This window comes from Hemicordylus capensis, chromosome 9, assembly GCF_027244095.1.
Source record: "Hemicordylus capensis ecotype Gifberg chromosome 9, rHemCap1.1.pri, whole genome shotgun sequence".
Lineage (NCBI taxonomy): Eukaryota > Metazoa > Chordata > Lepidosauria > Squamata > Cordylidae > Hemicordylus > Hemicordylus capensis.
In genome coordinates, this window is record NC_069665.1 from 30,883,539 (window position 1) to 30,906,133 (window position 22,595).

The 22,595-nt window shown below is 50.8% G+C and overlaps 1 protein-coding gene across 12 annotated transcripts in view; it reads left to right on the forward strand.

The window, feature by feature from the left end:
* ACSF3 (acyl-CoA synthetase family member 3) overlaps positions 1 to 22,595 on the forward strand; it is a 113,340-nt gene that overhangs the window by 52,628 nt on the left and 38,117 nt on the right. For 7 of the 12 annotated variants that reach the window (XR_008311321.1, XM_053271483.1, XM_053271484.1 and 4 more), the window contains exons 2-4: positions 8,760 to 9,487; positions 11,393 to 11,548; positions 19,825 to 19,979. Coding sequence is in view for 11 of the 12 variants with exons in the window: in XM_053271483.1 (XP_053127458.1) it covers positions 8,789 to 9,487; positions 11,393 to 11,548; positions 19,825 to 19,979 (1,010 nt within the window). In the remaining variant the exon portion in view is untranslated. Of the gene's footprint in view, positions 1 to 3,236; positions 3,353 to 3,423; positions 3,939 to 8,759; positions 9,488 to 10,740; positions 10,764 to 11,392; positions 11,549 to 19,824; positions 19,980 to 22,595 lie in introns of those variants that run through there. The other 5 variants (XM_053271479.1, XM_053271486.1, XM_053271485.1 and 2 more) reach the window with 5 other exon arrangements.

The window sequence follows — 22,595 nt, forward strand, 5'->3', positions numbered from 1 at the left end:
CCGCCTTGTTGCACACCCCTAAAGTATTTTAAATATTTAAAAACCCATCTTTTTACTCAGGCTTTTTCAGCTTCTTAATCATGTATAGGTTTTAATTCTGTGATTGATTTTTAAATTGTTAGTTTTAGCAATAGCAATAGCACTTACATTTATATACCGCTTTATAGCCAGAGCTCTCTAAGTGGTTTACAATGATTTAGCATGTTGCCCCCAACATTCTGGGTACTCATTTTACCGACCTCGGAAGGATGGAAGGCAGAGTCAACCTTGAGCCCCTGGTCAGGATTGAACTTGTAACCTTCTGGTTACAGGGCGGCAGTTTTACCACTGCGCCACCAGGGGCTCAATTTAAATTGTTTTTATGTGTTTTTATATGTGTTTTATCTGTTTTATCATTGTGAACCTCCCAGAGACGTGTGTGGGGCGGTATAAAAGTGTAATAAATAAAAATAAATAATAGATAATAAATAAATAAAGGAGCTCAGCCTCCTTTCCAAACTCACCCTCGAAAGCTTTGAAAGTGCGGAAGGGGGCAGGGAAGGGGGCCAGCAGCTTTCTCTTCTCCCCTTGTGCTTCTTGAAAGCTTTGCAAGGAGTGTGAGGACAGGCACTCCTTGCAAAGTCTGGAAGGGTCAGGTTGGTCCCAAAGAGCTGCTCCGATGGGGATGGCAAGGAGCATCTTACTGCCCTGTTGGCACCCCAATAATCTGCCCCTGGAAGGGACTCTCTCACCTTGCCTCATGAAAGGGCCACCCCGGTGGCAGTGATGCATTCTCACCGGAATTTGCTGTGCAAATTCCATCACCAGCAAAGTGAGATTTGAAACCGAGCCGTGAATGGATGGGATCAACGGAGAGGCGTGCTCCAAGGAAGAGCCTGCCAGATTTGGAAACAAACCACCTCTCCAGCTGGCAGGAGCTGCGGCCGCAGTCACAGGTAGCTGACGAGTAGCGCTGGTGCCTGGCATCCCAACTGGAGCGCAGAGCAAGGCAGAGGCAGCCCCCTTGCCGCTGCTCCTGGAGTTGGCAGATGTGCCTGGCTTTCGCCGTGTGTGTGAAAACAGAGTCTCGAAAGCACAGGGCTGTGCCAAGCTGCTCATGGCTGCCACATGACACGTGCTCTGCTGCAGCAGGAATCCCCCTGTAGCTTCTGCAGAGTCAAAGGCTTTCTCCGTGGCAGGCAGGCAGTGGCTGGTGTGTGTGCGTTTTTAAAGGGGGCAGGACGGAGCTCAGTCGTCCCTCTGACTCAACACCCTGTCCCCCAAAACCTCAGGTGTGTGGAGGCTGACTGCAGTTCCACTTGCCATCTCCTTATTTGTTAGCCAGTTCGTAAGAACATCCTGCTTCACACAGTGGCCCACCAGATGCCTCTGAGAAGCCCACAGGCAAGAGATGAGGGCATGCCCTCTCTCCTGCTGCTACTCCCCTGCAACTAGTATTTAGAGGCATCTTGCCTCTGGTGGCCTATAGCCATCAAAACTAGTAGCCATTGCTAGGCCTGTCCTCTGTGAATTGATCTTAACCTCGCTTAAAGCCATCCAAGCTGGTGGCCATCACCACATCCCGTGGCAGAGAATTCCATAGATTAATGATGAGTTGTGTGAAAAAGCACTTCCTTTTGTTGGTCCTAAATTTCCTGGCAATCAGTTTCATGGGATGACCTCTGGTTCTTGTGTTGTGAGAGAGGGAGAAAAATTTCTCTCTCTCCACACCATGCATAATTGTATAGATCTCTGTCTTGTCTCCCTGTAGCCACCTCTTTTCCAAACTAAAAAGCCTCAGATGTTGTAGCCTTGCCTCATAAGGAAGGTGCTTCAGGCCCCTGATCATCTTGGTTTCCCTCTTCTGCACCTTTTACAGTGCATGGCCAGAGAAAGACACACCTGTGTTATTACTGGGGTTGACACTTGACTGAAAATAATTGCCAGCAAAGATGTAGTGTTGGAACAGGAATATATCATAGCAGGTTTGCTGTCATGAATGCTATTCCTTCAGTCTGGAGTGGGGTGGTCTGTTCTGCCACCTGATACCTTAGTTCTTGCTCCATGCATAGCCCAGACCTGACAAAAGGCCCCAACCAGTGTGCAACATTGCACATATGTGTGAAGGGACAGCGAGGGTTTGACAGTCCCAAAGGCTGATCTATTATGCATCATACTTCCAGGAAAGAAAGAAAGAAACCATGACATTGACTTAAAGATCACAAGACCTTTATTCCGCAATACTCTTGGGACTTGCTTAATTGGCGTTTCCATTTCTGGGCCTTCGGGGTCTCTATGCCAGTCAGTTTTGGAAGCTGTTCTGTGCACGCGTGGTAGGCATGAGATGGGCTGTGTGGAAATGAAAGCTGGAATATAAAAACGGCAAGAAGGTTTAAGATGAAATTGTGAGAGCTGGAAGTCTGGCAGGCACCAATCTCTGATGCCCTTGTTGCTGCCACCCTTGACATTTTTGATGTGCTATAAGCCGCCTGAAGCCATAGAGATGTGCATTCAAAAATCTTTAGACAATTGAATAAACACACACCTTACACCCATCTTTTTAAATGTGTGAGCCCCTAAGAGCAAGGATAACCTTTTTAAAACATATATATTTCTGCAGCTCCTTCTTTATTGCTGATGTGTTATAAAGCTGTACCAACCAATATCTGGTGGAGGAAATCAGATACAAGTGAACGTGAATAAGTCTGTGAGCCTGTTCATTCAGGCTTTTAAAAACGGATTTTTAAAAAGTTTTAAAATGATTTTAAAAAAATTTTCTGTTGTAATTTGTTTGTTTTGTGTAACGTGTTTTAATTTGATGTTTTTACTGTTGTGTTGTTGTGAGCTTCAAGTCTGTGAAATGTGGGTGCCCTGCAAAACAGACAATAATAATGTACCGGCTCAAGAAGTAAAATTGGCAAAACAAGTTCTGGTATTAGCTGCAAATTCAGTGAGAAAAGAAGTGACAACATTAGAAAATACCGACATATTGTCGTGCGGGGAGGTGTGTCATCAAATAAATAAATAAATAAAATTTCCAGTGCCACGGTATCAGTAATAAGGGCGATGATAATCATGATAATTTTTCATTCTTAGGACGGAGTCATAGTTTACACTGCCAGTCTAAACATTGACCGTTCTCACGCATACGTTTGCGTCACAGGTGGGCATTGTCACGTCACGGCATGGACATTAATGTCGTCACCCGGGGTGGCGTCACCTGTGACGTGACGCGCCCGACTCGCTTTCTCCCGCCAGCCCGGATGTACTCCGGAACCCTTGTGTGCCAAGTCGTGGTTTCTGCTGGGGGGCCCGTTTCTGGTCGGACCGATCAGCCGGACTTCAAACGGCGGTGCTCCCTCTTTCCTTGCGGGTGAGAACGAATAGGGGACGCGGGGACTGCCCAGTAGACAGTCGCGGTGGGGAAGGGGGTCTTCGGTTTCACGAGGGCTGCGGGGAAGGCGGAGATTGAGGGCGGTGCAACTGCCATTTCCTTCCCCCACCGGGGTGCCTTGCCCTTTCCTTCTTTGACCGTCCCCCGGGCGAGCGAGATAAATGCGACCCCCTCCACCACCCCACCCCGGCAATTAACAATTAATTGTCTGTCTGCACACGCCCTACTTAGAGGCTAGTAGTAGCAGCAGCAGTAGTAGTAGGTGGCCACTTCCCTCCCCAGCACTGCTCCTCTGCCTTTAACAAAAAGTATGTGTGTGTGTGAGACAGAGAGAGAGTGTGTGTGTGTGTGTCAGGGGTTGCCAACACTGGTGCTTTTCCTAGAGAGGAAAAGAGCTACGGCCCCGTCCGTTGCCTGAGTCTGTCTGCATTGCCTGCCCATCTAGCTCAACATTGTCTCCACTGACTGGCAGCATTTACTGTATATGCACCTCTTGGTTCTGCACTAAAGCAGCTGGGATGGGAACCAGGAAAGGGGGTGTACTCAGCACCCACAGCACTTGCAGGTCAGCCTTGACCTCGGCATGCTTGTGTGACCGCATGGATTATGCCTACCTCTTTTGCCGTCTGCACATTTATTTATTTATTTATTTGGTTTCTATACTGTTCTTTCAAAAATGGCTCGGTGGTTTACATATAAAAAAACCCCAACCCTGGGAAACCCTGCCAAACCTTTACGGTTTAAAAACAGTTTTAAAACCCTGGAAGGCCAGGCCAAACAGATAGGTCTTAAGGGCTCTTCTGAAGGCCAATAATGAACTTGGATTGTGGATTTCTGTCGGGAGCGTATTCCACAGCCCGGGAGCAGCTACAGAGAAGGCCCGCCTCTGAGTCGCCACCAGACGAAACGGTGGTAACTGGAGACGGACCTCCTCAGATGACCTTAACGTGTGGTGGGGATCGTGCAGAAGAAGGCGCTCTCTTCAATAACTCGGACCTAAGCCTCTAATGGAGCTGAAGTTTTGTAAAGTGCCCCATCTTTTAAGATCATTTCATTTTTAGGATACTTTATAGTGCTTTGCCTACTCTTATCTCTATTGTCCAAGGCCAGGCAGCACCCTATATGCAACTCTAGGACCCTTACATGTTTTTACAACTGTGTCCTGTCTTGCTACCAAAGCTGCCAGACCTTCCATGTGAAAAACTAAGTGGGTGGTTATTACAGCTGTTGTACAAATGGAAGGGTAAACAGCCTGGGAAACGCATGTGTAGGGAGTTGCAGTTCCAAGGAAATAATAAGCCACCCATTACTTCAGCCTTGTGCTTAACTTCTCTCTAATTAGGCCAATGTTCTCTTCTGCTGAGGATTCCTGGAAATGTTGATAGACAGGAGCGGCAAGCTTCTGTTTTCAGTCCCTGCTGCTTGAGCGGTGAGGGGAGAGAGGCTGGGGAGATTTCTGCATTGCCTTTGAATTGCTGGTTATTGAATTGCCGGTTATTGAATTGCCGTGGCATTATTGGTGTCTTGTGATTTTGCTAAACTGGTGGCACATTCAGTAATTTGGTCTGGTCCTGGGGCTGTGTTGACATCCTGAGATCCATCACTAAAAAGCTTCAGAAATATCTTAACCGGACATAGAAATGGTAAAAGTGTTGGTGCTTCACTCACAAGCAAAGGAGAGTTTCAGTTAAGGAAATCAAGCCTAAGCTGTACAATGTAACATTCACCTTCATCCACAGCCCCATGAAGTGAATTAGAATCCCTGCTTCCTCAATGCATGGAAAGTGTGAAAAACAGGTGCTTTCGCACCAGCCTGCTTGTGAATATAGCAGACCTAAAATTCCAAATGAAGACCTAAAATTTAGGCCTTCCTAATTCCAGTTGCTTTTAGTTTCAGTGGGGGTGGGCTTCGGTCTGTACATCTTCCACTCTAGGATGGGCCGATAGGCTCTCACCTTTCACTTGATAACTAGAGGATTTTCAGAGGAAGCAATTTCAGGAGACGATTAATTAAGAAGCTTCAATGTCCAGATAAACTTTGTCATGTTTTCTGTATTTTTATTGGATGTTTTTTAATGTTGTGTTGTGAGCCACACAGAGGACAATTTGTTATGGGGCGGCTAACAGATAAAGTTGTTTGTTGTTATTTATTAAAACATCTACGATTTGTTATTTTTTGTTTGCTGGCTTAGAGGACTTGTAGCCAAGGTGAAATTGACCAGCTCAGTTCAGATTGACAGGCTTGCTTGGGGGATTTCCCAGCCAAGGTAAAATTGGCAATATTTTTTTTCCATTTTAGTATTCTAGCCTTATGTGGCTAGAAAGTGAGACATCCTTCCTCTAATTTTGCAGGCTTTCTGAGCACCAACAATGGGCATATTTTTCAGGGCGTGGGGATCAGTGTTCCCTCGAACAGGGATTCCCAGATGTTGTTGACTACAACTCTCATAATTCCCAGCCAAAGGCCACTGCAGCTGGGGATGCTGGGAGTTCCCTTTCTCTCTCGCCATTGCCCATGATGGTTCAGTCAGTGGTGGGGTGAAGAGCCTTAGCTCCCCTGGACCAAATCAGGAGAGGAACAGTGTTGGGGTCAGCAGGCCAGGCCAGGCCAGGGCTGCTGCTACTCAGCTCTTCCTACAGACAGCTCTCTGGGTGTAAAAGGGTAACTAACCTGTCTCACGTGACCTTGAATTCATTGGTATACATGAATCTGAAGTGGTGGTGGAAATCCTTTGAGGATAGCATTCTAGTATAATAACTCCGTGCCTTTCTGGAATATGTAGCCTGTTGTGGCTTGGAAGATGTGCCTGCTCCCAATTAGCACCCCTGTTAACGATTCTGTCCTGGGGGGCTTCCAAGTCAGGAGAAGGAGGTGATTTGGGCTTTTTCTAACAGTCTTCATTGTCTCCCCCCCCCCCACACACACTTTCCCCCCCCCCAGTTGCGCTTCTAGAGAGGAAAGTGTGAAGTGGAAAGAGTGCAGACTGCTCTCATCCAATGTGTTTTTCCTTCTCCAACGGTGCATGACAACATTTGGTTAAAAGCCTTTCCCATGTGGAATCAGCGGTTTCTTGTAGGGTGGTTCTAAAAAGTGGAGAAGGTTGATGCAAATGTGTGAACAAATTTCTAGCTGAGAGAGAGGCTTGCTGTGGGTGCCTGTGCTTAACCACGTGTACATCGTTGTCAGAACTGGGTGCTGCAATAAAACTGCAGCTTATTCCATCACGCAGCTAATGTTAGAAATTGACTAAAGTTCCTCGCTTTTGAGCACGAGTTTTGAGGTGCTTATCAGCAGCCCATAAATCCACCCCTTCTGCAAATGGCCTCCGCATATCCCATCTTTCACCTTTCATCCACTCAGTTTCTGCTCAGACATTGAGCTTATTATATCCAGTAGCTTTGAGTCCTGGGGTGAATTCCTTGGATGCAAGAGGGCATCCAGCAAGCCTCACATTTTTGCTTTGTGTTTTGTGCCAACACTTTCAGCTGGTCAGATTTGACTGGAACAGAGAGCGGTTGCCCCAGTTCGCCTCCATTTGTCGGCTCCCTTTTCTGGCAGATTAGTGAGGCAGCTAGTGGAGGGAATCGTGCACTCTTTGGAAAAGTACTTCTTTTTGTTGGTCCTAAATTTCCTGGCCTTCAGTTTCATGGGATGATCCCTGGTACTGGCTTAGAGAGGACTTGGGCCTGATCCAGCAGGGCTGTTTTTATGTTGTTGTAAACCCTCAATAGAATAGAATAGTAATGTAAGCATTAATTAGAAGAAAGGGGTTTTTTTTGGCTCAGTTACTGAAGAAATGTGTCTTGTCACAAATACAGATACTCAGTTCCACCAAATGAAATACATTCCATAAAATCTTAATGGTATTATTTTCAGTTTTATATTACTATTCAAATGACCCTGAAGAATTTTAAGTTAGTGACCTAATATTTCTGTTTAATCCTCATGATGGATTTATATCCGCCATATTGGATTTTTGGGGTGCCTAAAGCCACCTAGTGGTGTAGCGGGGAAGTAACCTGCCTAGGGAGCAAGAGGTTGCTGTTTTGAATCCCCACTAGTATGTTTCCCAAACTATGGGAAACACCTCTATTGGGCAGCAGTCATATAGGAAGAGGCTGAAAGGCATCATCTCATACTGTGTGGGAGATAGCAATGGTAAACCCCTCCTGTATTCTACCAAAGACAACCACAGGGCTCTGTGGTCACCAGGAGTCAACACCGACTTGACGGCACAACTTTAAGGCTATTCCTAAAACAATAAACATCTGACAGCACTTCTGCTGAATCAGTGTTTGAATGATTCTGATGACTTTTAATGTTTTATATTGCACCACCATATTTATATTTAGCCACCTTTTTGGATTTTTAGCCACCATGTTGGATTTTTTTGGTTGCCTAACATTGCTTTCTAAAAGCATAAACATCTGGCAACTTTTCTGCCAAATCTCAGGTCTGTTATAATTATGAATCTGATGATTTTTAACATTTAATATCTCGATGCCATATTTTACCAACCATCTTGGATTTTTAGCCATCATCACACCAGCGTGGTGTAGTGGTTAGAGTGCTGGACCAGGACCGGGGAGACCCGAGTTCAAATCCCCATTCAGCCATAAAACTAGCTGTGTGACTCTGGGCCAGCCACTTCTCTCTCAGCCTAACCTACTTCACAGGGTTGTTGTGAGGAGAAACTTAAGTATGTAGTACACCGCTCTGGGCTCCTTGGAGGAAGAGCGGGATATAAAATGTAAAATAATAATAATATTAATCATCATCATCATCATCATCATCATCATCTTGGATATTTTGGGTGCCTAACATTACTTTCCAAAACCAGAAATATCTGACAACATTGTTCTAAATCTCAGATCTGTGCCACTATTTGAATGATTTCTAATAGTTTAACTATTAAACAGTTTAACTATTAACTATTACCATGACACCATATTTATTTTTGGCCACCATACTGGATTTTTTTGGGTGTCCAATCTTACTTGCTTAAACCATACATACCTGACAACATTTCTGCAAAATCTTATGCTTGTGAGTCTAAGTGCACAATTCAGCTTAACTTTCCAATTTAGCTGCTCCACTAGATGGGAAGGTTTGTAATTCTTGGGTTTACTACATCTCCAACCCATCTTCAGACCAGATATGATCATATCTTTTACTGGATCGATGTCTGTCCATCAAATTGAAAACAGAATGTATTTCCTGCAGGATGCTTGATGGTGGTTGTTGACAATAAAGTTGCTATGGCAGTTTCTAAACTGAAAGGAGATTTGTGGGATTGTTTGGAGGATTGGTATCTTCCATCTTGAGCATCTTCAGGATGGCTCCTTTGGTCTGCATATTTATGCATTTCTTTGCTTGCTTCTTCAGTTCTAGATCTGCTACAAGAGATCAGAGGAATGTTTGGCTCCTTAATATCTTGTCGGGGGAGCGGCTCAGTGCAATGTCTTGCTCACAGTTTTTGCCTCCTGCGACGGGACATTTCTGGGCTCAGGACTATATTCTGTGTCTTCAGAGGTCTCCATACCAGCAGGGCACCATGTTCTGGATGGGTTGCCCCGGTCTTCACCAGAGCACTGGGCTTTGGAGAAAAAGTAGCCATCATTGACCAAAATGGAGAGCACACCTACAAGGACCTGTACACCCGAAGCCTTTGTCTCTCCCAGAAAATCTGTGAGAGGCTCGGACGATCCGGCCAAGACTTGAAGGGCGAACGGATTTCCTTTCTGTGCCCCAACAATGCCTCCTATGTAACTGCCCAGTGGGCTTCATGGATGAGTGGAGGTATCGCTGTTCCCCTCTATAGAAAGCATCCCGTGTCAGAACTGGAGTATTTTATCAAGGATTCCCAGAGCGCTCTCCTTGTTGTAGAGGAAGAGTTCATGGAGAGGATCATGCCGACTGCTGAGAAACTTGGGTTGCCAGTGCTCTCGCTTCTCAAATCTGGGAAGTGTGGCTTGGCCAAGGACAAATCCCTCCTGGAAGCCAGTTGTCCCATTTCAGAGTGGAAGGACAGGGGAGCCATGCTGATCTACACAAGCGGCACCACCGGGAGGCCCAAAGGAGTACTCAGCACCCACCAGAATGTCCAGGCTTCGGTGAGTTGACTGTTCATAACTGCCGAATCAGGGCTCCGTGTGGGACCTCTTTTTGAAATGGCAGGGCTCAGCCTGTTCTCCCGACCATTACTGGGGTAGAAGCAGCCTCTGCCCAAGTTCGGTTGCTGTGTGCGCTCCTGTTTTTGCGAGCTAAAAACAAGGCTGGAGGCCCTGGCAATGAGCGTGAGCTCAGCAGCAGCTGGATCAGGGAGCTTTTTCTCCAACCTTGTGAAACACCTGCTGGGCTCAGCTTCTGAGTAGGGGGAAGCAGCACACCATTATCTCAGATGGCGCTTCTTCGGACCCTGTTTTTAACTCTGTTCATAACCGTGAGGACCACCCTCGTAAGCACTTACTCAGTAGTCGGAAAAGAGGGGGTGCTTGTCGGTGTTCCTGACCACCAAGCAAGTGCTGTTTTCTCACCGTTATTCACAGCTGAGGCCCCTGCAAATAGGGCCAGGAATGGGGCTTCCAGGCCGGCTTCCTCAGACCCCAAATCTGTCTGTGAAGGAATTCCCCGTGGCTCTGCGGTTGCCTTGAGCTTGCGCTGAGTCAGACCGTTGGGCCACCTCGCTCGGTCTTGTCTGCATCCTGGCTGGCAGTGGCAGCCCTCCCACTTTCCGGCCCTCATCTCTGGAGATGCTGCCAGAGGCCAAACCTTTAGCTTGTAAAGCATATGCTGCTCAACCGCCCGGCTACAGCTCCTGTCCTCCCTCTCTTTCCTTTTCTGCCGGGCAGAAGTGACAGTTCCAGTTTGCACTTCTTTTTTGCACCCACTTGCCTTCCTGCGAGATGACTGGACAGGCCTCCTGAAAAGTCTGCATACTCTTTAGCTGCCTATCCGCAAGGCAGAAAAACCCGTTAGCTTCCCGGAGGTGTTTGGGAGCCGCCTGCTGCTGCTGCTGCTGCTGCTGCTGCTGCAGCATAAAGGCTCTGCCTGCCATGGATAAGACTGTGCCCCTGGGGAGACCCAGCGCCCAAGCTGCCCAGCAGACAGAGCCTGGAGCTGACCCTTTCTCTGTTTAGGCCGCGTGAACTATGGATTGCTGCTGCTTGTGGACCCTGATAAAGAACAATGCCGGTGTTCTTCCTTTCTCAACCAGGGGTCGGTAATATCAGCTAAATAACTAGCAGCAGCTACTAAAAGTGTCAGTCACTCCGCTGCTGCTTCTCTGTGCTTTCTCATGGGAAAGCCGGGTGCTTGTACCCTTGGCTGGACTCGGAGCAAGGGGACCCCTTCATTCTGTTGTACAAGTGTACGGATGTCTGCGCACAGGTACATGCTTTTGTGTGAATGGACGTGCGTGTGTGCATTGTATCAGTGAATCTGGGTTCGGGCACCCCTCAGATGCATGGTACACATAGGAAGTTTGCTGCCTTACCTGTGTGCAGCATAACATGTGAATAATTGTTCCTGTGTTACAACTGGACATTGTTGTACGAGTGTTGGACGTAACTTGTGGATAGGGCTAATCGTCCTAGGGCAGTGCTACTCATTTTGTGATATGGACTGGCCCACCTGAGGCTCTCCAGCGGTTGTTGGACTACAACTCCCATCATCCCCAGCTGCAGCTGGGGATGATGGGAGTTGTAGTCCAACAACTGCTGGAGAGCCTCAGGTGGGCCTCCCCTGTTATAATAGCTTTTCTTCCTTATACTGGTCTTGCACTGTAATAAAGATAATTGACTGATTGATAGCTTTTCTTCCATTGCAGCTTATTCAAAATGTATTTGGCTTTGATTAAAGTTTAAGCACTGGGAATTGGGGAACAATCTTCCTACCCCACTTTGAGATAAATAGTAATTTGTGTAGCAGCATGTGTGTGTGTGTGTGTGTGTGTGTGCTGGGGTGGGGATTGTGCCTGTATTCCTGATGCTATCTCTAAACAAACAACACCCTTGCAGATAACCGGGCTGGTTGACAAATGGGAATGGACGAAGGACGACGTGATTCTCCATGTGCTGCCTTTGCACCACGTCCACGGAGTGGTCAACAAGCTGCTGTGTCCTCTCTGGGTGGGCGCAACCTGCATCATGCTCCCCGAGTTTGACGCACAGAAGGTGAGCTTGCCAGGGTCCTGGGATGCCTGCCTGCCTTTCGCATGCAGCAGCAGGAGGGTAGGCTGCTGTGGCTGGGGATGATGGGAGTTGTAGTCCAACCATGACTGGGTACCCAAGTCTGAGAACCCCTGCTTAAAGGTAACGGGATATCTTTTTCAATGCAAAGAAGTGTTTGGAGAAGCTGGTCTTGTGGTCATGAGCATGAGTTGTTCTTTGATCAGCAGGGACTGCTTTGGTTTGCATTTGGAAGAGTGACTACATGTGCGCCTTGTAAGATATTTCCCTTAGGAGATGGGGACGTAGCTCAGTGGCGGAACATCTGTATTCCGCTTTGGCCAAAGCTTTGCAAAGGCCCAATCAACAACTACTCAGGGGACTGGGGTTGATGGGAGCCACTCCTGGCCCCCGGTCCTTACAGCACACACCACTGGCTTACATCTTGTGCCACCTGGGGATTGATTTCCCTTAGACCAGGGATGCTCAACCTTCTCAGCCCTTCTGCAGATGTTGGCCTACAACTCCCATAATTCTTGGCTATTGGCCACTGTGGCTGGGGATTATGGGGGTTGTTGTCCTAAAACAGCTGGGGCGGGGGGCTACGTTGAGCAGGCCTGCCTTAGATCTTCCTTGTGGTGTTCTCCTCACATCTGCAGTCCAACAAGTGGTTGGTGTAGTAGACTGTATTCGGACAGAGAGAGAGAGACTGAGTTGCTCTTCTCTGCTCAGAAGGCTCAGTGGAGTGTGGCGTGCAAGGGCAAGTGAGGGCATCGCTCCAGGAGGTGAGGAGATGCCCTCACTTGCCCTTGCTTGCCAACTTGGCCCAAGTGGGACTGAGCAGGAACCAGCTGTCTGGCCTGCTCCGAGCCAGCGTACAAAAGCCCCTGGAGAACTTTGTGCATCTTTCTGTTTGTATTTGCTTTCCCCCTTCTCGTTCTCTGCCCTCCCCATCCGCCTTTTGCAAGGGCCTCCTGAGGGAGCGGGAAAGTAGCTTGATTGACACTACAAAGGGTGTGCATGAGGGTAAATTGGACTTCCTTGTGGAGTTTCACACCAGCCTCCTTTCAGCGCCCGTCTGTTTCCACCAGCTGTTTATCAAGTGCCTTTTCCATCCCGAATCGGCTCTCGGAAAAGCATCCCTGTTTCAGCAGAGGATTTCGCAGAAGGAGCCTGAGCTCTCCCTTCTGCCTTTTGTGTTGCTGTTCCTCTGCACCTCGAGAGAGCAGTCAATCACAGGGTGAGTTAAAGGAGCCCAAACGGCAGCTCCTGCGCTTGACACGCCAATCAAAACAAAGCCGTGAACTCTCCTCCGAAGCCGCCGCCGCCGCCGCTGCCGCCACCACCACCGGCACCCGCCTTGAGTGATCCTGGCACGGGTTCAGGAGAAACCACAGCCGCCCGCATGCCCAGCCTTTCTAATCACTAACGCTTCATTATATGCCATCAATACTTGGTTACTGCAGTGCTGCTTATTAGATTACTTAATTCACGGCATGCCTTTGCAGTGGGGGCTACAGGTGGCAGGCTGTTTGGGTTGGGGTCTGTGGCAGGGGACGGCTCCTTGCAGTGGAAGCGTGGGAGTAGCTCAGCACCTTCCACTCTGTGCCACCCGTGCATTTGGGAAGAGTGGCAGGAGCCTCGGCTTGTGGTGGCTCCTCCCGTCCTCCGCTGCTGGAGAGTTTGGCAGCCCTGCTGGTGGATCCCAACGGAATAATGCCCCTGCAAACAAGATACTGGGCACACCAGCAGTCTTCTCTAGGGGAGACCGGAGCTCAGTGGCCGAGCATCTGCTTTACATGCAGGCAGTCCCCGGTTCGACCCTGGCTGGCAGCAGCTCCAGGTAGGGCTGGGATCTATTCCTGCCCGAAACCTTGGAGAGCTGCTGCCTGTCAGTGTAGACCAGGGCTGCTCAACTTCGGCCCTCCGGCAGATGTTGGCTTACAACTCCCATAATCCCTGGCTATGGGCCACTGTGGCTGGGGATTATGGGAGTTGTTGTCCAAAAACAGCTGGGGGGGGGCCTAGGCTGAGGAGGCCTGATATTGACAATACTGAGCCAGATGGACCAAATGGCCATGGGATGCCTTGAATTTCCGGATGGCCATTGGCCAGTATTCCAGGAAGGAAGGTATGGCACACATTTCTAAATCATGGAGGGAAAATCCAGAGGGAGGTTCTGTTTATCGAGTGGGGTTCCACTCTTCTTTTGGCTGGAGAGGGTGGAGGTTTTGGGTTTTTTTAAAATCCCCCCCCCATGTCTCCTTGAATGGACTCTTTTCTCCTCCACCCCCACCACCCCCGACTCAGTGGGAACACTGGTGAGAGGGAGGGGAGGGGCCGGCCCCGGATGGAGGGACTTGCAAACCTCGGCTTGAGAAAGTTGTCAGTGCTTTCCTTCTCGCCAGATCTGCCATTTGTCCTCAGCATCTGTTGCCGAGTAATGCCTTTTGATGTGTGAGGGGGAGCAGGGGAGGGAGGAGGGGGCGGGGGATTGGGAACCAGAGCCTGTCATATTTTGTTAGATTCCTGGGTCCTGGGGAAAGCGTTTGCTCCTTTCAGCATGCCTGCAGCGTAGCGAGGGTTTAAAAGCTGGAGCCTCGGATGCCGAGGGAGCAGCAGAGGCTGCTGATGAATAAGTGATTAAAACAGAGCCGTGCAGAGCTCACAGACCGTTGGAGGGGAAAGCAAAGAGCAAAGACCCAGGTTGCCTCTGACGGATGGAGTCCTCCTCTTCCCGTGTGGCTGGGAACTGTCTGGGTGAGCCCCGTCAATGGCGGCTCTGAGGCCAAGGGTAAGAATCGCTGCATTGCAGGAGGCGGCACTGGTGCATCTAGCGCAGCCTCCTGCCGGGGAGAATCCTTGGGGATTCCTCACAAATGGGGCATGCTGGCGTGAAACCCAGGGCCTCTCGCTACTCCCCAGCAGCCCCCTGGAACGAGTAGTATACCTGCCTCTGAACTTGGCAGCTGCGCTTTTGACTGGGCTGTTGACTCATGAAAAGTCAACCCTGCTCATAAGAACAGCCCGGCTGGATCAGGCCCAAGAAGGCCTCTCTCACCCAGCATTCTGTTTCCCACAGTGGCCCACCAGATGCCTCTGGGAAGCCCACAGGCAGGAGCTGAGGCCACGCCCTGCTCTTACTCCCCTGCAACTGGTACGCAGAGACATCCTGCCTCTGAGCCTGGCCTATAGCCATCAGGACTAGTAGCCACTGATAGCCCTGTCCTCCATAAATTTGCCCAAGCCCCTTTTAAAGACACCCAAGCCAGTGGCCATCACCACATCCTGTGGCAGAGAATTCCATAGATTAACGATGGAAGTAACAAAAGTACTTCCTTTTGTTGATTCTAAATTTCCTGGCAGTCAGTTTCATGGGATGACCCCTGGTTCTAGTGTTGTGAGAGAGGGAGAGAAATTTCTCCCTGTCCACTCTCTCCATGCCATGCATAATTTTGTAAACCTCTATCACGTCCCCCTTTACTGGCCTTTCCCCTAAACTAAAGAAACCCAAATGTTGTTGCTTTGCCCCGTAAGGAATGTGCTCCAGGCCCCTGGTCCTCTTGACCGCTCTCCCTGTATACTTCAAGCCCTTTAAAAAGCCTCTGAAGTTTGCTGCTGTCATCACGCCTGCTGGCAGCCAAGTCCGTAAGTTAACTGTCCTTTGGTCTGAAGTCAGCTTAGACTCACTCAGACCTTCTGCCAACTTCGGCTCTGCTTGGAGAACACCTGACTCCTGCACCAGCTGCATCCAGCCTGGCCTATTGCAGCACTCCCTGAGTGGGGCCACCTTCAAAGACTGCTGGGATGGAGCTGATGCAAAAGGATTGCTTGAGGCTGGAGAATGGCTCCAGGGACCCATCCTGGCCTGTCTCCACTGGAAATACTGTTGGCAACTCCCGGGGATCTTGCTTTACACAGGAAAATAAGAAGCTGCCTTCTACCGAGTCAGACCCTAGGTATTGTCTACCCAGACTGGCAGCGGCTTCTTCAAGGCTGCAGGCAGGAGTCTCTCTCAGCTCTGTCTTGGAGATGCTGCCCGGGAGGGAACTTGGAGCCTTCTACATGCAAGCAGGCAGGAGCTCTTCCCAGAGTGGCCCCATCCCCTAAGCAAACAATCTTACCGTGTTCACACGCATAGTCTCCCATCCAAATGCAAACCAGGGCAGCCTCTGCTTAGCAAAGGGCATTCATTCATTCATTCATTCTTGCTACCAGTGGCCTTGCCCAAGTTGTGGGATTCCCTCTGCAGGCATTTGAAGTTTGCTTCCCACCCCCCACCCCACCCTTGCAGCTGCATGTTGTGGTGCTGTTGCTATGCTTTGAATATTTCTACACCACTTTCAGTGCCCCTGTTTGTAGAAAAGTGGAATAAGAATAAATTGAAATGAGGAATGACACGAAATGTGATCTTCAGGCTGGAGCCTCCACCCTCTGCTGCACCCATAGATTAACCCCCCGCCCCGGATCCAGGCCCCATTCTATCCCAAGCAAAGGGCTGCAACTTAGAATGTAAGTTGTACTAAGGTGTGGGAGGAACGGGCAGGTTTAGATCAGGGCCAGGCAGAAAGTGGATCAGGATCTACTGGCAGATCTCCAGGTGACTTGCAGTGCATCAGCAAGGGTTTCCTAGTTGTTTTAACAGTAGCAAGTACAATGGTAAGGAACTGGAATCGCTGGCATGTCGGGTCTTGTGCCCAAGTGCTTCTCTCTCATCCTCTGTGTTCCTGCCTAGAGTGGCCATCCCTGCAGGACTGGCCTGGGGTTCCCAGGAGTTGGCACCCATCTCCAAGTGACTCTCGAAATCTCCAAGCCCGGCGAATGTTGGAAAATATTGGGTGGCAATGTGGGGACAGACCTCACCAAAGAGGACAGCTTTGGTCAGCGTTGGCAACCCTATCCTGACCTTGCCTTTGAGCAGGTCTTTCTGCTGGCCAGTTCTGGAATTTTGTGTGGGAGTCCCTGAAGCCACCCCGATGTAGATTTCTCAGTGTGCATGCAGGTCCCAGGGTGTGGCTCGTGGAGAGCAGCAGGAGGTAACTGGTTCCACCCCCTGAGCTGTTGTTTTGCATCTCGGCTCCGTCCCCTCTAAGCCACTAATTTGTTTTGTGCCTGGCTCCAGCTGATGAACTTTGGGGTTGTAGTAAACAAAAGTGGATCTTACAAGCTTTGGATGACCCGAAGGAGCCAGGCTTGAAAGCAAATTGCTACAGGGGCTGTGTTGCCCCCAGCTGTGGAAGAGTGATATCCATCCAGATAAATTTTCTCACGGAGGTACCTAGCATCTGAAAGACGGGAAGCTTTTAGAGGAGAGAAGTTAGCCTGGCCGTGTTCCTTCTCTGAGGGCAGCAAGGTAACCAACACCCTGTCAGTCAAGAGGAGAACACAACGCTGCTTGCAAGATCAAAAGAGAAGTAAAGGGATGATTTAACATGCATTAGCAAAGATTGCTTCTTGTGTGGAGGAGGCTCTTTCCCCTTCTTGGAACTGCTACGCCAATTTGCATCTGGTATACCAAAGAGGCCCCTTGGGGGCTGCAGATAGAGATGGTTACCTGTTTGGGTGTGTGTGTGTGTGTGTGCATGCTACCATTTGGTTCTCTTGCTTTCTTTTTTAAATTGGAAGCTTGATTGGGATTTAGAGGCACTCTAAAAAGAAAAGCCGCAGGGAGGAGATGGCACCAAAGGGAAGAGGGGATGGGAGCGATGATGAAGCAAAGGGAGTGTTTCTAAGGGGGATTCTCCCTTAACGGTTGCTTTCTCCTGTGTGTGCGTGTGGCGTGTGCTCCGAAATGTGGGCTAGATTTCAGAGCACCTGCCTTGTGCACACTCAGGAGGAAGCAATCTAGAACCAGGTTTCTGTGTGTTCAGTGGGGGGAAAGGAAAGGTGGTGCCGTCAAGTCGAGTTGGTGTCGCCTCCTGGCGACAGAGACATCAAGGCCAGGCTGCATTTGATGCCCTAAGACCCCAGGGGCCTCGAAGTACGGAAGGGAATGTATGCAGATATCTTCAAAATCCCTGTGTTTTTGAAGCCCTGGGGGACTGAATCAAGCATTCGGGTAAACAAAATAAAATGATGGCATGTCAGTATCTTGTCTGGAAGTAATTGATGCGGTGATGGTGACAGAGAGGATGGTGGCGGGGAGAGGAGGGGAGCTCTGCTTTGAACGCAGAGAGTGCTAGAAGCGATCAAGTGACTGGACACATTCCCAAAGGACAGGACTGTCCAAAGCTGTCGGCGGTGAGGGCGGTGTGGAACCTCTGTATACAGAGGCAGTCTACCTCTGAATAGCAGCTGCTGGGGGGCAACCGTGGTGTGTGGGGGGGTGGCTGTAAGGGGCTGAGGCTGTAGCTCAGTGGAGGAGCCCTGGCAGCATTGAACCTCATGGAAATGCGGGGGGGGGGAGCCGCAAAAGGGAGGCCAAGCTCAGCAGCGGGAAAGGGTGCAGCAGAGCACTCAGGGCCCCGTGAAGGGAGGGCGGCGGCGGCGGCGGCGTGGTGTGCCCCTCCCGTCATTTCCCGTCTTGGTTCCCTGTCGCATGTGCCTCTGCGCGCCTGAGCATGCCGAGTGGGGAGGAAAGGCGGGCGGTGTCATGAGTTGTTAGGGAATACATTTGTCAGCAGCAGCAGGGCAGGAGCCGGGAAGAGGGAGGCTGCCATAACCGAGCTGGCCAGCTCTGCTTATTTATTGATGGGGTCTCTCCCTTGTGCTCAGCGGAGGAGTGATCTCCGAGGGGGGTGAGCAGCAGCGTTGGGGGCAAATTAGCCGGGGTTAAATATTCATTACGCTACCTGGCTTCGCCACGCTCCTGGGGCTGCCTGCTCAAGAAGGCCCGAGGACCCTGGAGTCAGCGAGCCAGATGGGGAAGTTTGACCCAGTTTGCGCTGGGGCAGCAAGATGCTGATTCCTGCTCCTCCTGCTCCTGCTCCTGCTCCTCCTCCTCCGTGCTTTTGGCCGTGGAGTGCCTGCATGTGCTTTGGTGGGCCCTTGGTAAGCATGGATGAGCCTGGCCCCATCCCAGTTGCATTCCCCATCCAACCCACGCTCCGCTCCGCTCCTGCCCAGGGCATTTCAGGACAGCATTCTCCCCTGGCCTTCCTCTCAGCTGCAGAGAGAGAAAGAAGACTGCCTTAAACCCCGTCAGAGCAATACCAGAGGGACTGCTTGCTACCATTCTTCTCTCTGATTTGGTTCATCTGTGTGCAGAATGAGTTTTGTTCTGGGCGGCAGCATCAAGGCCGTGTGTGCACACTTGCATTCAGAGTGGGGCCTCCCTGATCCAACCTGAGTGGGATCAGAAATGAACTGAGTGGACATCAAAACATGTGTGAGTGCACACACGCGCGCATGTGTTAGAGGGAACACCGCTCGCTACTGCATAAGCCTGGCTGATACCTCTGTGCAGCATCAGAGGCCAAGCAGGCACTGGCCAGTGGGAAGGTGGCAGAGAAGTTTCAGAAAGAAAGAACAGTATCCACGGCCAGCCATGTGAAAGTGCAGGAGACCAGGGGTCCTGGATGACGCCGTCTGGGAAGGCACCTCTAAATCCACCTGCCGGCTCGTCAGACCGACTACGATTGCGAATAGTTATATAGCTCTTTTCAACAGAAGTTGTCAAAGCGATTTGCACAGAAAAATAAATAATAAAGTTGCTTCCCTGCAAGGGGCTTGCAGCCTAAAAGAAACACAAAGTAGACACCAGCAACAACCACTGATGCTGTGCTGGGGCTGGATAGGGCCAGTTGCTCTCCCCCTACCAAATACAAGAGAATCGCCACTTTAAAAGGTGCCTCTTTGCTCAGTTAGCGGGGTGAGTGCCTCCAGTCCTCTGGCGAGCAGGACGCCCAGCACTACACAGGTCTCTTCCCCAGAGGTCTCACTTCCACTCCCATTTCTGAGAAGCTAAGAAACAGCAGGAAACCTTTCTGAGTAGTCGCAGAGAGGGGCTCCCCCTTTTTCTTACCGTCTCCATCTTCCAGTGCAAATGTCAGAAGACCCACTTCTCTCCTAAGCCCTCTGCCTGTGTGCCAGAAAAGGGTCTGAGGGGAGATTGGTGGCCACCACAAATAATGACTGGCTAGTGAGCCAAGCCTAAATTTGTGGATCCCTTCATTTGGGCTACGGTGAGCCTTCAGTGTCATGAGGACGAGCAGGATCCTTCCCACTCAGTGCGGTACACCTTTCCCCAGCAGAAGCCCAAAGGGTTGCCAGCGTGCCGCTTGAAGCATGGCTTGGCAGTCTTGGCGTGGTTCTTCACCCGGCCTTCTGCTCCTCTGTTGCAGGTGTGGGAGAAGTTCCTAGACCCTCGAGCTCCTCGGGTCAACGTCTTCATGGCGGTGCCCACCATTTATGCCAAGCTGACCGAGTATTACAACAAGCACTTCGCCCAGCCGCAGGTCCGGGATTTCGTCCGTGCCGTCTGCCAGGATAATATCCGGTAGGTGGGTCCTGTGTGTATGTGCTCAGGGCATTCTCCAGCCACCCTCAGTGTGTGGAGGGCAACCCCCACTCAGCACAGGTTCCGTTTCTAGAAGAGGCTCTTAAAAGCCCTGCCTGCAATTAAGCATGGAAGTTGGGCTGGTTGGTTGGTTGGTTGGTTTGTCAATCGGGCACGTCAGCCTGTCTGGAGGGCAGGTTATGCCCGCGTGGGGCCAGCCCACCCATCCACACAGTAGTCATGAGGCTGGTTCTCACGACCAACCATGGAATAGGACAAGGGTCTACCCAGGTCTGGGAGTTTTGTGTGCAGAGTAGGGGAAGTGATCGTCTGCGAGGCTCCCACTGGGTAGAAGGGCTTCATCCTACCGAGCTTGCATACCCAGCTGTTTAGTGTGGTAGGAGGGAAAGCCCTCTGACCCAGCGGGAGCCTGGCACCCGGTCATTCCCCCCCCCCCCCGACCGCCTTCCTATTTTGTTTTTTGCGAGCACAAGATGGCAAACTGGAGGACACACTGCTCCCACACTTGGGTGGGATACTTGATGCTTGTCCTAGCCAGATAACCATGGTATGGACACGCCTATGCTGCATTGTCGCGTATGCGTTGAGCTTGGTGGGAAATTATGGAGAAGGAGGACACTCTGGCCTCTCTCAACAGCCAGAAGGGCGGAGGCCAGCGGGGCCCCATCTGCCCCCCCTCCCCTCCCCCCCCCAGCACGGCAAGAGTGAGACAACCCAGGTCCCGGCCATCAGCCAGAGAAGAGAGTTATTTCCCCCCTGCCTGCTTGCCAAAAAGAACTCTGATCTGCAGAAGCAAAAGGGAAAGAGGACCCCCTGTCCGGAGCGGCAAAGACCACCAGGGGAGGGGAGCTGGTCTTGCGGGGGCGGGCATGAATTGTCCCCTTTGCTAAGCAGGGTCTGCCCAGGATTGCATTTGGATGGGTGATTCCCTGTGAGTGAGCCCCGTCTGCTGTACGATATTCCCCGTGGTGGGTGGGGCCGCAACTCAGTGGCAGACCCTCTGCTTGGCCTGCCGAAGGTGGTCCCAGGTTCATTCCCCGGCAGCATCTCCAGGGAGGGCCACGAGAGAATCCTGCCTGAAACCTGGGAGAGCCACTGCCAGTCAGGGTAGACAGTCCTGAGCGAGAAGGAGCGAGGGTCTGGCTCGGTGTGGGGCAACTCCCTGTGGTCCTATGAGTGGCACCTCTTCCATCCACACAAGAGCACCACTGAGGGAAGATCACTCTGGCCTCCGCTGGCTAGAAATGCTTCTTTACGCCTTGCAAACCGGATCTCCTAGGAATATAGGAAGCCGCCGCCATACAGAGTCAGGCCAGTGGGCCATCTAGCTCAGCACCGTCTACACTGACTGGCAGCGGCTCTCCAAGGTTCCAGGCAGGGGTCTCTCCCGGCCCTGCCAGAGATTGAACCTTCTGCATGCAAAGCAAATGTTCTCCCACTCCTTGTTGAATGCACGTCCCTCTCCATCCCAAGAGTGGCAGTAAGGCTCCCCCTCCCCAGTGTTAATAGTTTTGCCCCCCCCCCAGGGGCTCCCCATCTAAAGGGCAGGGCAGGAGCCGGATGAGACGGGCTCCCTCCAGCCTCATGGGGTTGCTTCTGCCCAGCGTCACCTCTACAAGAGCAGAAACCGCCGGGCGCTGGCTTCCTCTGCAAGCTGACCCCTTCCGATCTCGTTAAAAGCCATCTGCCATCTCTCTGCTCCTGGGTCTGGGTTCCAAGAGGCAGATGCAAAGCCTCTTTTCTGTTCTGGCAGGAGCCCAGGTGTCGTCCTGCTGTTGCGGCTTCATCCAGCATCCTGTTTCCTCCCGTCCGTGCATGACGATGGCCCAGGGCGTCTTGCTCTAGGGCAGGCGGGCCCTAGAGAGCAGCAGCCCCCCTGCGTCTTGCTCTCCCGGCTGCTGCCCGGGGCCTTTCCCGTTTCTCAGCTGCATCGCAGCCTGGTCCTCACAGTCATTCAAATCTAGCTTTAATGTGGGCTGTCCACATCAGTGTGATTGTGAATCCACGCCACGATGGCTTATGGCCTGAGATGGCTCTGAGATTCCCATCTGGGTGTGGGTTCACACAGTCCTGCTAATGCTGGTAACCCACATCAAACCTAGATTTGAATGACTGTATGAACCAGGCCATTGTCCAGAGCAGGGGTAGGCAACCTTGGCTCCCCAGCTGTTGTTGAACTACAACTCCCATCATCCTCAGCCACCATTTATTGTGACTGAGGATGATGGGAGCTGTAGTTCAACAACAGCTGGAGAGCCGAGGTTGCCTCCCCTGGTCTAGAGGCTATCCCTGCTCCCACCTGGAGTCTATGTTTCTTTCAACCTATGGTGTGACTATTGAAATTATTATTCATTTCATTTATCACCCACTCCTCAATAAGGCAAATAACCAATGAAACAATGCACCAGCTACATCCTTTCTGGACAGGGCTAGCTTGACCACAGTTATTCGTGCTCTGGCAACATCCCGACTAGACTACTGCAGCGCCTTCTACAGGGGGGGCTGCCCTTGAAGAAAGTTCAGAAACCACAGTTGGTACAACTGAGACCAGGCGTCCAAAGTGCATCTCACCAGCCTTGAAGCAGCTGCACTGGC